Source organism: Crocuta crocuta, unplaced genomic scaffold, assembly GCF_008692635.1.
Source record: "Crocuta crocuta isolate KB4526 unplaced genomic scaffold, BGI_CrCroc_1.0 scaffold186, whole genome shotgun sequence".
In the NCBI taxonomy this organism is placed as follows: Eukaryota; Metazoa; Chordata; class Mammalia; order Carnivora; family Hyaenidae; genus Crocuta; species Crocuta crocuta.
This window is the reverse complement of record NW_027551569.1, coordinates 1,444,781-1,460,338: the sequence shown is the minus strand read 5'-3', so window position 1 is coordinate 1,460,338 and position 15,558 is coordinate 1,444,781. Positions and strand designations below refer to the sequence as shown.

General features: G+C 35.6%; 1 protein-coding gene across 11 annotated transcripts in view; it reads right to left on the bottom strand.

The window, feature by feature from the left end:
- CEP128 (centrosomal protein 128) overlaps window positions 1-15,558 on the bottom strand; it is a 402,179-nt gene that overhangs the window by 324,169 nt on the left and 62,452 nt on the right. For all 11 annotated transcript variants that reach the window (XM_077750720.1, XM_077750716.1, XM_077750719.1 and 8 more), the window contains exon 9: window positions 14,605-14,721. In XM_077750720.1, the coding sequence (XP_077606846.1) occupies window positions 14,605-14,721 (117 nt within the window). The remainder of the gene's footprint in view (window positions 1-14,604; window positions 14,722-15,558) is intronic.

Here is a 15,558-nt window from a genome sequence, read left to right as displayed (position 1 = left end):
TTTACTTAATAAAAATCTTGCAAGTAAAGTTAAATGTGAGCCCAACAAGTGCACTTTCCAGGATTTCCTTCAAAATCAAAAAGCAAAAGCTCTTAGTGGAGGGTCTGTTTTTATCTGAGTAGTTTCCTCTCAAAAAAGAGACTCATAGTTTTATTAGAAATCCCAGAGCAATAGGATACTCATTTGACTTTCTAAATACAGGACCACTGAGTTAGAATTGTTGACAAACAGAAGATCACAGATAATTAGAAAAATTTAATTTAAAATCTCTCAAGTTTTATTTGTATTTGAGCAGAATGCCCTGTAAATATACAACATCTTTCACTGTTTACAATTAGAGGATGGTATTTTATGCTTCTGGATTTTTTTTCTTTTTACCATTTTCTAATCAAAATAAAATGGTACCAGGTCAATGAATAAGTCTATCTGTAGCAGAGAGGTCTCTGTTTACACAATATTACTATGCACTCAGTAGTTGCCCAATAAATATTAATTGATAATGATGGAAAAGGGCTTTATAAACAGATGGTCTAGGATAAATTCACTGAAAATGCAGATAGAAACATTACACTCCTCGAGAGAAGCACAAAGTAGAAATTAAACAAGTCCTGCACTCAGAAAATCTCAAGTCTATTGTCAGGCAGCTGCTCAGTCAACAAGAGCACAGATATTTTTCATCATCACAGCATTAGCAGCATTAAAAGTCTATTTGCATAACGGTGCTACATAGAGGGACTCATGCAGATTCATGCTAGCCTTATTTGTTACAGTTTATGATGAGAATATTGGCAACAACAAATACACATAACAAAATAAATGTGATTAAACAATACTTTGAGATCTAGTCCTATATGGTGTAAACATAAAACGTGTCAGACTTAAACGCAACTCACAGCGGCAATAAGAGAATTTATTTATAATGCCAACCGCAACTATTTCCAAACAGATTTTGAGGTGCTTTACAAGAAGAGCTATACATATGCTTAAAGAAGAGGTGAAATAAAGAAAGGAGGGTGTCTGGGTGGCTCAGTGGACTTCAGCTCCAGTCACGATCTCGCGGTCTGTGGGTTCGGCCCTGGATCCAGCTCTGCGCTGACAGCTTAGGCTGAAGCCTGCTTTGGATTCTGTGTCTCATCTCTCCCTTTCTGCCCCTCCCCCATTCTCTTTCTCTTTCTCACTTTCTCTCTCTCTCTCTCTCTCTCTCTCTCTCTCTCTCTCTCTCCCCCCGCCCCTCTCAAAAATAAAATTTAAAACCTTAAAAAAGGAGCCAGAGACCATAATGGCCATTTTGGAGAAAATAAGAAATGGCTCTTTAAGAACCTAGAGGGCAAATGATCAGGAAAAAGAAAAAGGAAAAAGAAAAAAAAGGAGGATCAAAAAAATCATAGGAGGGCTAACTTCAATGAGAGTAGAAACAAGGAAGCTACAAGCAAATTGACCAATCCAGGAAGATATATGGAAAAACACACCTTGTTCAAAGACATGTGAATAATATGAAAACATGTTATATATATACCTTGGGGACTGGGGAGAAAGGTCACTGAAAATGGAGAGGTGAAAAGACACAGAAAGCACATTATAAATATTTAATAATTAATAGTCTTAGGTAAGATTTTCTTATTGAAGTAAAAAGCCTAAGAATAGATGACATAAGTGTTAATTTTATAGAAATGAGATTTTAGGAATTCCAGGAAAACTTATATCCATACATCATCTCATAAAACTGCACCCTTCAAAGGACTCCACAGGCCTTCACTAGCATGTTAACAGTTGACATGTTACTTTGCTATGGTGTAGAAAATATTTCTACACTTTCAACTTTTGTTTTATCAATATTAAATAGTAGGCTTCTGAAATATATCATCAAAACTGGAATATTCTTTAATCTGACCAGTTGTCACTATCACTATTTCCCAAGAAAAGAAAGGGAATATGGCTTGTGTACGCTGTCTATAATATCCATGGGAAGTTTGCTCTGTTAACAGAAACTCAAGTACTGAGTGAGTACAAGGTTGAAGGAGACAACATAAAAGATCTCTTCCAGCTTCTCTTCCACAAGGAGTTTTGGGGGGAAAGATAGTTCCCACAGAAAAAATATTAAGTGTTTTAGTGTCATGTGAAATGATCAAACCCTAATAAAACAGATTTATAGGTTAAATCAGCAGAGAGGGGTGCAGGAGACAAACAGGTAAATCAAGAAAAAGACTACAGAAGAAAACTGGAGAACATGATACATCTTGGACCCGCACATTTCAAGCTGTGCCAAATAAGGTTCAACCAGCTTTGAAAGACAAATCCCATAATAGGCCATCATTCTTTTCCATCTATTTCCTTTTTAACAGCATGGTAACGTTAATGGTTCTTTCACAACTTTACAAAAAAAGTGTTTACTTTATCCTTGCAAAAACACTAGTAATCCACAGGTAACAACTTAAAAGAGAGAAGAAAATAATTAATATGTCACAAAATAATGAGAGAGAACAATTTTGAAATCAAAACTATAGTGAGTCAGAATTGAAATAAGAATTTCAGCCACAGATTGGTAAAATACTTATCACGTAGCAATAAGCAATGGGGCAGAATCACAATCATAAAAAAAAAAAAATGCCTAAAATGATTTGAAAACATCAAGTCTCAGCAAAAATGCCACTTCCTCCACCCAAATTTTCCCAAAGGATCAAGAAGAGGGAATTATTTCCCTTCTGAGCTACCCTGAAGCCCATTTCAAAGCTGAAATAACACGCTTAGTGAATTAGAGACTGTTAACATTTCTTTCTCAGCTAAACTGGGAGCCCCTAACGGTCCAGACAGCATCGTAAGTACCACGAAATCCCTAATCCCCAGCACAGTCCCTGGTATACAGTAAGTACATGAAGTATTTTACTATATGCACTTCTGACTACATAGCAGACAACATTTATTCATTCTTTTCTTTAAGAAACACTTTCTTGGGCCCTCAAGCCATGTCAGCCCCTGCTCTAGGTACTTTAGATACAGCAGTGCCCAAAACCGTGCCTGCGTTCTGGTCAGAGGACAGACACATGACAGGTAATGAAAAGAGCTATCGAGAAAAAGTACAGTAGTATAAGGAAGGGGCTCAAGAGTGAGGAAACGGTATTTTATCTAGGATAGTTAACAGGGCCCTGAATGACATGAGAGTAAACAACAAGACGACTGCTTTCAGAGTTGAAAATTCCTGGCTGTAGAAATGGAAAGTACAAACGTCCAGGAGCGGGAGGGTGCCTGGCATGTCCGTGGAAAAGCAACAGTATCGCTGCCCTCGAGTGGACACAGAGAATGACAGAGAATGAGAGCGAGGGGGCACGTAGAAACCCTATCCGAGGGGTCTTGTAGGCTGAGGACTTCCGATTTCACTCTGAGGATGATAAAGACACCACTGAAGGGTTCTGGAGAACGACGTGGCACTATCTAAAGTCTGTGAGAAAAAGACTGTAAGAAGCTAAGAATGGGAACAAGGGGCGCCTGCACCAACCCAAGCCGGAGAAACCAGAGAAAAGAGGACACACGAGAGTAACGGAGGGGACGAGCAGTTACCAATTCAGAATGTAGTTTTTGAAACAGAGCGGACAGAATTTCATGATGGACTGGATGCGAAAGATGAGAGAAATGGCGAAGGTTGGAACAGAAAAGAACCACAGAAACATTTTTAAATACAACATTAAAATTGTTTTTATTATCAAGATAAGCATCCATCTTTGTAAGAAGAAATAAATCATAGGAGCTACTTACTAGGACAAATCAGACAAAAAGATACAGTTTAGAATCCTTCTGTACAAGTTCCCAGCTTGGGAGGGGAAAGAACAGGAAATGGAGCACCAAGAACCCACGTGTGCCCAAGTCTTTGTGGCTCTGAAGCACAACACTGCTCTAACTTGATTCCCATCCAAGACTGACAGTGGCTAACAATGCTTCAGGAACTCAAGCTCAGATTAAAAAAATATGAAATTGCACAACTTTTTCTCACTGCCATATAAGGCCCATCAAATGACTACATAACAAACTTAGGGTTAGTGTAAATACTGTTCTAACTTGGCCATAAGATGGACAAAGATATATTGGAAAAAGCTAAGGAGTTTTCCATTTCTTGGGCAATAATGAATACCACAGCTTCAGTATTTACAAAAAGAAAAAAGGATCAAGAGTACTCAATACAAATGTAAATTAACTAGGAATGCAATGAGTCATAATAGAGCTATAAAAAAATGCTTTTCTACCAGGTAAAGAAACACAAACAAGATTACACAAAGGAAGATCAAACAGCCTTAGAACACCAGTGGAAAATGACCGTAACTGGGTTGGGTGGACAACAGATTGCAAAGGCAGTGACTATTAAGGGAAAGAAAACAATAATTAGGAGAAAGTTTGGATCTATAGAAGATGAAAATTTAGAGAAAGTGCATCTTTGGGACATTTCTATATAGATTACATACCTGAACCACGGGAAAGGGCATGGGAATACACAATTCCAGTGGAATAAACTCTCATATCAAATTACAGTCTCCCACTATTTTACTATAAGTAAAAAGACTTTTTCCACAGAGGGATGGAGAGAGAGAAGAACTGTAACCCTAAATGGGAAGCATGAAAAAACTCCAACAAAAAAGGCATAGAAATGATAGTTTTAGTGTTAAATTTAACAGAGGTCTTAATAGATAATACTCAACATGTCATTTTATTTTTATTTTTCAACAGAAGCAACACTGTGTCAAAATTAAATTTTCAAATAGCAATAGTTAAATAATTATATTATTTTTCAGTTCCAATGTCTGTGCCAGGTATACTTTCAGGGAGTCCTAACAGCAGAGATACACATATTATAATCATTTTCCAAGAAACTTTAGCAACTCTAATGAAGGATGCCTGCTGGGTCACAATTGATGGTTCAATACTGACGACTAGTGGTCAAAAACATGTAGTAACTTCCTATTTTTTAATATTTTCCTAAGACTTTTATCATTTAAATTTAAAACATTTAGTGTAAATTATGTGAAAAACCTATACTGAAAGAACTTTCAAGAGTTCTGAAAATTACAAAGAAAAATACTGTAACTCTTTTCTGTCCATTATTTGCTATGTTCCCAAATCAAAGCCAACCAGCCTCTGATCCTGACCCATAATGGGAACAACTCCATGAAGAATCAGTTCATTCATATCCACACAGCCGAATTAACACTGTTTCAGAAATCCGTAACTAAAATTTTAAAGAAGTCTTACTTTCAGAATTCATGTATCTGAGCACTTTACATTTCTTTTCCTAATTTTGTCTGTCAGGCATCAGTAATCTATCTGTCCGAGACAGTAATCTAGGTGTCCTAGATTCGGTAATCTAGCTGCCCTAAATTCTCAACACAATCTGAAAAACAGTAAACTACCATATCAACATATTCTTTCAAAAAAGTTAGAATTTAATTGTGATGGTCTGAATTCTTGAAGAACGTTTCTGAGATTTCAGTTAAATGACTTAAACTGTTATAAACACAACTTCAAGAAGTTAGAATCTGTTAGCATTCACTTTCTTCTCTGTAGAAATAAGAGCAGTGAGAGAATACAATGTAGACAAACCTCTGAGAGAGGGGAAAAAAAGGTTTGTTTTCTTTTAACCAAGGGTGCTACATGTAGCCTAATGGTCACTGCCATGCGAAAACAATGGCGCCCCTTCAACAGCTATTCACGGAATATCTGCCATGGGATAAACACTGTGCTACATGTCCCAGAAAACAGGTGTGATGGACAAGGTTCCTGCTAACAGAGTTCCTGTTTTAGTCGGGGAGACATACAGTAACATAACAAGTATACAACTAACTGTAGGTGGCTTTTAAGTGCTCTGAAAACCTAAGGTAATTTGATATAAAAAGAAAAAAAACTGGGTCAGAAAAGAGCTTTTTAGAAAAGAGAGGGAGCGAGCAGGGCCTCCTGAAGAGGAGGCAACAATGAAACCTCAAGGATGAGACGAGAGAAGTTTGCTGAGGGTCAGAAGAAAAATGTTCTGGTAAGACACTGAGGATGACATCACTGTGCTTAGAGAGCACAGATTTCTTAGAGCAATTTGTAGTTACAGATGTAATGGTTAAAATTTGAGAATACCCATCTAAAAAATGGAAATATAATCTATAGCTTCAGAGCCAGAAGTATTAGAATGAGTATACAGCACATTTCAATCCAGTACCAAACAAAAAAGAAAGGGGAGGAAAAGAAAAAAAGAGATATTAAAAAATATATAAGTGATCCAAAAAAAAAAAAAGCATTTCCAAATGCATCAATGAATCATAAGTGAAACCTGTCTAACCCAGCCATCAAAAAAAAAAAAAGAAAGAGTAGCATATCAGAACATATGGTAAGTTGGTAAATTTTCAGTATTAATTTTTAAAAACAGATCAACTAATGTTTTAACTTGCAAGTCTAAAGACTGAAACAGAATTATCCTAAAACAAAAAAGTTTGAAAAAAGTAATACAGTTAAAACAGAAGTTGATGGAGTTACAACTAAAGCTAGTCAAAATGAAAACTAATGGGGCACCTGGGAGGCTCAGTTGGTTGAGCGCCTGACTTCAGCTCAGGTCATGATCTCATGGTTCATGAGTTCAAGCCCTGCATCAGGCTCTGTGCTGACAGCTAGCTCAGAGCCTGGAGCCTGTTTCAGATTCTGTGTCTCCCTCTCTCACTGACCCTCCCCCGTTCATATGCTCTGTTTCTCTCTCAATAATCAATAAAAAACATTAAAAAAATTTTTTTAATGAAAACTAATAATCGTGTATCTAGCGAGACTAATAATGAAAAAGGAGAAAGGAATAACTAAATAACACTAAAACAAAAGAGTAATAGCTTCAGAGAAAGATCTAAAAATAATAAGTCAGGGCTATGATTGCTTCTTTTTTTAAGTTTATTTATTTTGAGAGAGAGAGAGAGAGAGAAAGCATGCGCAAACTGGGGAGGCGCAGAGGGAGAGTGAGAGAGAGGGAGAGACGGAGGGGCGGCAGGAGGGAGAGAGAGAATCTCAAGCAGGCTCCACAGTCCGTGCACAGTCCAACTCAGTGCTCAAACTCATGACCTGAGCTGAAACGAAGGGTTAGATGCTTAACCAACTGAGCCACCCAGGTGTCCCCTATGATTGCTTTTTAAAATTAATTTCAAAATACAGACAAAATGGATAACATATAAAATCATGAATTACTAAACTGAATTAAGAAGGAAGGAAGGAAGGAAGGAAGGAAGGAAGGAAGGAAGGAAGGAAGGAAGGAAAATTGAAAACCTCAGACCACCAAAAAGATAACAGGTATAAATGGCTTTATGAGTGAGGTTTAACAAAGATTCAAAAAATAGACAATCTCTCTCTTAAACAGAGCCAGGAAACAGAAAAAGAAGGAATCTACCTAATTCATTTTATGAGGTTAATGTAACCTTGCTTGCTTCCAAATCCAAAAAGACCAGTACAAAGAAAATTATAAGCCCACATTCATGAACATAAACATAAAAATCCTAAGAAAACAGTAGCAAATCAACTCAGCAATGTATAAGAATCAACAGATTTTGACCAAATAAACAAATGCTAGGAGTCAACATCTATTGATACCATCAACCATATTTCAATGTCAAAAGAGAAACAGAGTAAGCAGCAAGAATATTTGATAAATTCCACAACACATTGCAATTTTCAAGAAACAAAGAAACAAAAACTTCTTGGAAACCTACGAATAGAAGGCAATGTTCTTAATCTGATAAAGGACAGCACTGAAAAAAAACAGAAGCAAACAATATGAAACACTTAACACTTTGGAAGCATTCCTATAAAAATAGGAATAAAGCAAAAATTCTTACTATCTTTGTTTCTATTTAACATTGCAATTGAGTTTCTAGCCAGTGCAATAAAGCAACAACAACAAAAAAAAAGAATTATAAAGTTAGAGACTATTTCATATATGATTATCTACACAATATAGTACATGACAGTAATACATGAAAGCTGCTAACAAATTATAAAATAAGATCCTTAAGCAAAAGCATTGCATACAAGAGCCATATATAAAACCAACTGCACTCCTATGTACTCTAAATAACCAGAGATGCAATAAAAGAAAATATCACATTCACAATAGAAAGGAAAACCCTAAGCTACTTGGGAATTACTCTAACAAAAGACATAGAAGACCTTTATACACAATGATAAAACATTAGTGAAGAACATTAGAAAACACCTCTCTTCAAATTAATCTATATATTCAGTGCAATTACAATCAAAATGCCAGCAGTATTTTTCATAGAACATGACAAGAGTTTTTCATTATCATTTACCAAAATATAATGAAAGCTTTAATAATGAAGACAAAACGCTATCGGCTCAGGGATAGACAAACAGATCAATAGAAAAGCATACAGAACCAGACAGATACCATGGGGAACTAGATATATAACAGAAGTGGCATTTAAATCAGAGGGGAAAGAACAAATTATTCAAAAATGATGCTGAAGCAACTCATTAGTCACATATAAAAGAACACAGAATCCTTCCTCCTGTCATTAAAAAAGTAAAATTCCTGAGGGAAAACATAAATCCAGTATTTTCAAATGAGCAAGTGATAAACAAGCTATCTGCACGGGCACAAATGCAAACTGCTGACAAATACGTGAAAACATGTTCAAGTTTACTAAAATGAGTTAACGCTTTATACCCATGAGCCTGGCAAAAATCAAAGAGAATGGAGGGGAAAGGGCCATTCTCAACCATTTCAGGACCAGGAATGTAAAAAGTTGGAACCTTTTGAAAAAATAATCTGATAACCTCTATTATAATAAAAACCCATCCATGGTAATAAAAGATTAAGTTTGAACCACATCAGCTAGTTCAAGGGATTTCCAGGAAATATTGGTGAAAGGAAAAGGCAAAATGCAGAATGTACATATCTATAATGTGATCCCCTTTTATTAAAATAAAATATACAAAAAAACCTGCATATGCAAAGGTGTATATGGTCCACAGACATTGTCTAAGATAATCAAGAGCAATAATTAAGGAAAATATAAGGGGGTATCTCCCACACTGTTCACACTGGTTCCTTTTTCTTAGGGTTAATGGTTGATAATGAGAAAACACATTAGAGATAGGGGAAAGAATGAGCCAAGCAAATAAATAAAGCTGCATTAAAAAGAGAATGTATGAGCATTTGTGATATGATCACATCAGTTTCACATTTATTGAACATTGTTAAATATTTCCCATACTAAATATCTAATAAAAATGTTAAAAGAAAAGAATTATGTGAGAAATAAAGCTAGTTAAACAGTGGATCAAAACAGAGTATTAATATGGTGACTACCTAATGCATTCGACAAATATTAAGTACACACGATGTCAAGTGGTAAAAATGCAAAATGCCCAAAACAAGCATAATTAAGTAACCTATCAAGAAATAGTAATTAGGAATGACCTGAGACAAAAAAAACCTCATGTGAAATATATCACTAGAAACTGAACAGTGAGGAGAAAAAAGCCATCTTTGCAAAAGAGGAAAAAATAGTTGATGGGACCAGGGTTTATTAAAAGAATAAAAACCATGGCTTAAAATAAGGCTCAGATTTTGTCTGACATAAACAGCCCCAACCCATGAAGAATACACACTAGAGCAAGAGTTTTTGAATTTTCCCCAGCTACACACATTTACCTACAGAACAGCACAGGTGTAGTTGTGCTTTTGTGATACCCAGTACTCTCAGGCCCTTGGTAGTCTGAGGGCCTGAGTCAGTCACCCTTACTGTGTTACTCTCTGCTGACCACATCCCCTCTGGTCACCTGGACCTGAAAAGGACTGCATTCTAGAGCTCATGTCCTAAGGACTGGGGAAAATAAGGTACATCTTCTGAGCTTTCCAGGGAACTTGGGTATTTTAAATCCCCGTTTACTTGTAAATTCTTCTGGTCTTTCTCAAACCCCAAGGCTACTGGAATGGTCAAAGTTGCCAATGGGTGATTTAATGGGCATTCATACAATTTATTAGAATAACAGCAATGGGGTAAGAGAAGCTTGTACTATGAAATAAACACGTGAAAATGTGGGGGCACAGACTATAGCAACATGAGAGGATACAAGGCCATGCAAAGTTATGCACTTCAGCCTTAGAAAGATAAGTGAAGGGGAGTTCAAAATCTACCAGCTTTAGAAGAGACTCTGGGGCTCCAAACCGAGTAGGGGAGCCTTGAGAGGAAAGGGTTAATGAGGCCATGTTGCCTGACTAGGTTCTCCTCTGAATTGACACAGAAGTCTCAAGTGAGATGCTAAAGCTATTAAAAGGACATTAGGAAAACATTCTTGGCTTCCTTAGAAGCTTCTCCCTTAATGAGTCCAAACTAAATATATTTATAAACTGTACCCAAGGCTTTTCTTAGGTGAAGTATCCATATTACTCAGCATCTCTGGAGCCACAGTGATATTTCTGGAAGGAACAAACAGCTATTTCTTCATTAGGTTTTTCACAATTGGTACGGATGTCAAAAGATGAAGAAAAATATTGGGAAAAAAATCTATCAATCACTTTAATTTTTCTGTACATGACTTTAATGTTCCTGATGAGGCTCCCATAATCTGGTTTCCCACAGACAGACTGACTGAAAACCACTGAGCTGGACTCCCATCTTACACTTAACAATCCCCCACTGATCTTCACCATCTTCAATTTGGATTCCATCTTTTACCTTCCCCCACAAGCTTCTCCATAAAGCGTCTTTAAACCTTGCGGCACCTGAGTCCCCAGAGGTCACTGGCAAACATGGAATCTGACCGGTGGGGGCTAAGTGGGAGAGCCAGCACCTTAATATTCTACGAAATGATCTGAGAAGCATATACAAATATGCACCCAGCATTTGTCTCATGTATTTCATTTTAAGTAATTCAAACGAAGATGAAGAAATAACATTCAATTTACAAGAAACAGCTTAAAAAAAAAAAAAGTCAGGAATTCCCAAGATGCCATAGCCAAGAGTTTGAAATTTTATCTAGGATTTTATGTTATTTTGGGGCCTGCAAAAAAGAAATAGTTCTAACTTGAGTTTACTTTAAAGGCTTCATTTGTGACCCTAACACTCATCATGCCAACCCCACTCCACTAAATTTAACTAATCAAATTTAGCTTACTGAGTGTCTGTAACATGATAAACATTAAACAAATATTTTATTGTTTGCACACTGGTTTAACGAGGAAAGATTGATGGTTATAGACTGAACAATAGTTGAATTTGATTAATAAAAGTTAGAGTACTAGAATAACCATTCAAAATTTAAAACAGATATATAAAAGGAATATTTATTGCAAATACAAAATATTCATCTCTCTAAAAAGGCGTCTATTTTAAACTACTCAACATAGTTTAAAATATGAAGTCTGAAAACCAGTAAAGGTCCTTACCAGGTTAAGAAAAACTGACATTTATGTGACATCAGTAGCACATGAATAGCTGACACTTAATAAAGGGCATAGATTCTGGAGTGTCCATAGCCCACATGCTTAGACCAGGAGGGGAATAAAACACACATACACATTAAAAAGTGAACAATTCCTTCTTCAGAGCTCTAAACAAGAAGAGGACACCGCCGTTCTCAATCCATTTTCAATGATTAATACTGTGTTTTTCATTAAATGGGAACAGATAAAGTTCCAAGGACCTAAGGACCTCATTCATTAGATCACTAAAAAGAAGCAGGTTTTAACCAAAATGACATACTGCTTCCCCATAATATGATACTATACCTAGAAATCTTTGACATCCTGTAATTTTTAATGAATACTCCTAATCTCTTAACAATTTTTAAGGGTCGTAATTTTCACTAAGATTGAATTATACATTTTAGGGAGGCAGAAGAGCACAGTGGCTAAAATCAGGCCTCCTTATTCACCTATACTTTCATTTTCTCACCACAGCCAAAAACAAAATATTTCGATTACTATCATCATACAGTACAGGTATTTGCAAAAGTATTTTTTAATATTGAACCGAAAGCAAAGTGTTTCCTCTCCTTAAACATGACCTTTCCAGAACAGCCTAAGCCACTTAACCTGGAAGAGAAAAACGTATTGGCCCAAATTAATCTTTTCCAGCTTCCACTGCACTGTTTAATCCAAAACCACCTTTTAAAAGTATATAGGTCACCACTTATATTAAAGTGACAAAGTATGAAATTAAACATTTCTTATCAATAGTGATCCTCTATTGTATTGTCAGAGATGGAATTCCAAATCACAGCTCAAGCTTTTAGTCAAATTGACAATTACAATGCAAATATTCTGGCTCTGGTTTCTCAAGAATAGGGTTGGGAAGCAATCTTCCTCTCCCTCTCTCTTTGTAATTTTGTGCATTCTGCAAAGAAAAAAGAAAATAAGTACGGAAAATTTCTCTAATTTTCTCTTGCAAAAAAGAACAATTGTCTCTTCAGTACTATTCTTATGTTCACCAGATGCAATTTGCTTTGAGAACAAATGTATAAAAATCAAGGTTTAAAAAAAAAAAAGGCTACCCACATGCTGTATCTAATTATTCAACAAAGTATCCTCTTCAAAGTAATTACCAACTAACAAGGGTATGCCTCCTTTTGTGAAATGGAGAAAAATGGAACTTTAGAAAACAAGAGTAGATTTTTCTATCAGCTTACGTTATAATTTCAGGGCTGCACTTTCTGTTCCTAATTTTTAATTGGCAGTGTCTCCTAATACTTAAAAATTTTTTTCATCCATAAATTTATAAGGGTTAGTGATTTTCATGCACACATAAGTGGATTTGTAGAACACCATTTTTAGAGAAAACCATTTTGTAAAGGAGAAAGATTTTTTTTAATCTTTAAGTTCTCTTGTTTTAATTTTTTTACAAGTTATGTATAGATCTAAGACACAGTTAAAGGGAATTTCTACAAATTAATTTTCTATAATGACAGTAATAAAACATAACCAATGTATAGTGAGAATTCACAAATCTACACCAACATTAATTAATAAGAGAAAAAGCAAAGCCCTTCCTCACAGTAGGAATCCAATTAATAAATGTAGAAAAAGTCATGCAATGTGTTAAGAGTTATAACTGTTTCAAGAAAGATTATTAATAAATGCTCAAATCTGTGGGTAAAAAATATAAGAAATAAGCTATTTTCAAATTTCTAAGAATCTCCCCATAAAATAAATAATTAAAAAACATAATAGTAAAATTTACAGTGGAGAAACCTGGCAGATAACACCTTAGCCAACTGTTCCGTTTTCACCAGTAATGGCACAAACAGATACTACCCAGTAAGATACCCTGGGAAAAATGCAAGACCAAGTCTCTGGGTTTCCTGCCCAAAGTACATAATCTGAATTTAGTCATGAGGCAACATCAAAAAGCCAAAAGGAAAGCATTCTACAAAATAACGGGCCAGTATGCTGCAAAGTTGTCAAGGTCATGAATGACAAAGAAGAAAAACTGAAAAAACTGTTTCAGATCAAAGGAGACTAAAAAAACATGATGATCAAATGCAATATGTGACCCCATACTGTATCCTGGACTAGAAAAGGATGTTAGTGGCAAAATTTGAAAAACTATAGATTATTTACAAAAAAAAAAATCTATAGATTATATCATGGTATTGATCCAATGTTAATTTCCTGTGATTATGGAAGAGAATGTATACACTGTATTATTTAGCTGTATTATTTAGCTGATGTATTATTACATCAAGTCTGCAACTAGCCCAAGAACATTATATCTAATAAATGTTTTATACTATGATTATTATAACATATATATACAATGATAAAGTAAAATGTGAATTTACTCAGGTAAATGTGATTATTGGGAGAATCTAGGTACAGAGCATACAGAAATCCTTAGTTATAATTTTTTCTATGTCCTTGTAAGTCTGAAATTTCAAAAGATGTCTAAAAGGTAAGTGATCTCAATTTTGAAATGGTTTGACCACAGTCTAGTCCAGTGGTTTGCAAACCTTTATAAAAGGACCAGACAGTTGATACTTTAGGCTTTGTGGGTCAGATGGTCTCTTTTACAACTCCTCAGTGCCGCCACAGTGTTTAAAAAAACAAAAACAAAACCAAAAGCAACACGTTCCACAAATAGTAAGTATGGAATAGCTTGTTCCAATAAAACTTTATTTACAAAAATATGCAGCGGGCCACATTTGGCTCATTGGCCACAGTTTGCTGAGCCATGGTCTAGGTCATGCCAAGGAAAATTTATCAGAGCAATCGTACTCTCAGTTAACATTTTGAACACATGCTCGACACTATATGAAGGGCTTTACCAGCATTAACTCATTTATCCTCACACCAACGTGATGAGGTAAATACTATTATTATTTACACTTTCCAGAGAAAATGGGCCTAGAAAAACTAAGGAACTTGCTCAAGGTCACACAGCCAGCATGCAGCAGCCTTTGGGTTTGAACCAGGTAGGACTGCCCTCTTCACACTGAACTATGCAAACTATATGCGGTATTTCTCACACGGACTGAAATATACTGCCACGTTCAACAACCAAGGAACTCTAATCATTTTAACAGCAGCTAGGTAACTATCCAAGTTAAGATTTACACTCTGAGAAGGTGTGTTTTACAAACCTCCTGTAGCTGTAAAGAAATGAGTCCCAGTTGATCCTGCCGTCGTTCCACCAGCTCTCTCTCTGTGCGCATCTCTCTTTCTATTTCCTGAAGCCGTCGTTCCACACGATCTGAAACCTTAACATGAAAAGACAGAAACAGTGACATTATAGAGCCGGTAGGCAAAAAAAAGACAATACTGAAGGTATATCTCATGCCAGCTACACTACTGCCTATAGCATTAAGAATAGTTTGTTTATAGGGCCTCTTCAAATGACTCTTATTACACAATAGATCACAAAAAAATTGACTGAAAGTTACAGAAGGAAACAATCAATAGTTTCCAAGTAATCCAGACCCAGAACCCAATGAAGGACATAAATCTTTCAAAGCATCATATAATAATTCAAAAGACAGAGTTAAAATAGACTAGAAAAGAGTGCCCTCTGGTGAGTTAGAAGGAAAATACCAAGATTGCCAACAACTGAATTTATTATGCTAATAATGATAAACTATTCTATTTAGTTCTTTTTCATTTTAATTATCTATAAACATGACCTGCCTAGAAAGGTTTTGATGTCTATGAACAGCAAATAAATAAAAGCGTTTTTCAAGCTTGTCAATCTTTTCTACTGTAATCTACTGAAAATAAACCGGTGGTAAAAGATCAAAAACTAAAATCAAACAGAAAAATGTTTAATTGGGCCTCTCTAAAATAAACATTAAAGAATTTTGTCTCTGGTGCAAGATTTTCCTTGCTAAAAGTTGTACACACCCAAACACATTTCATGTTTATCATCATATAGTTCCCTAAATAAAATTTACCTATTTGATGATGTATATTTAGTGCAGCAGGCTACAGGAGATAGAAAACATTTGGATTCATTGAAGAGAAGCAATCAATACAGCCCCCTTATAAGAAGTCTTTTCCAATAACTCTATAGAGCCAGGAGGGTCCTGGTCACAAGGAATCTC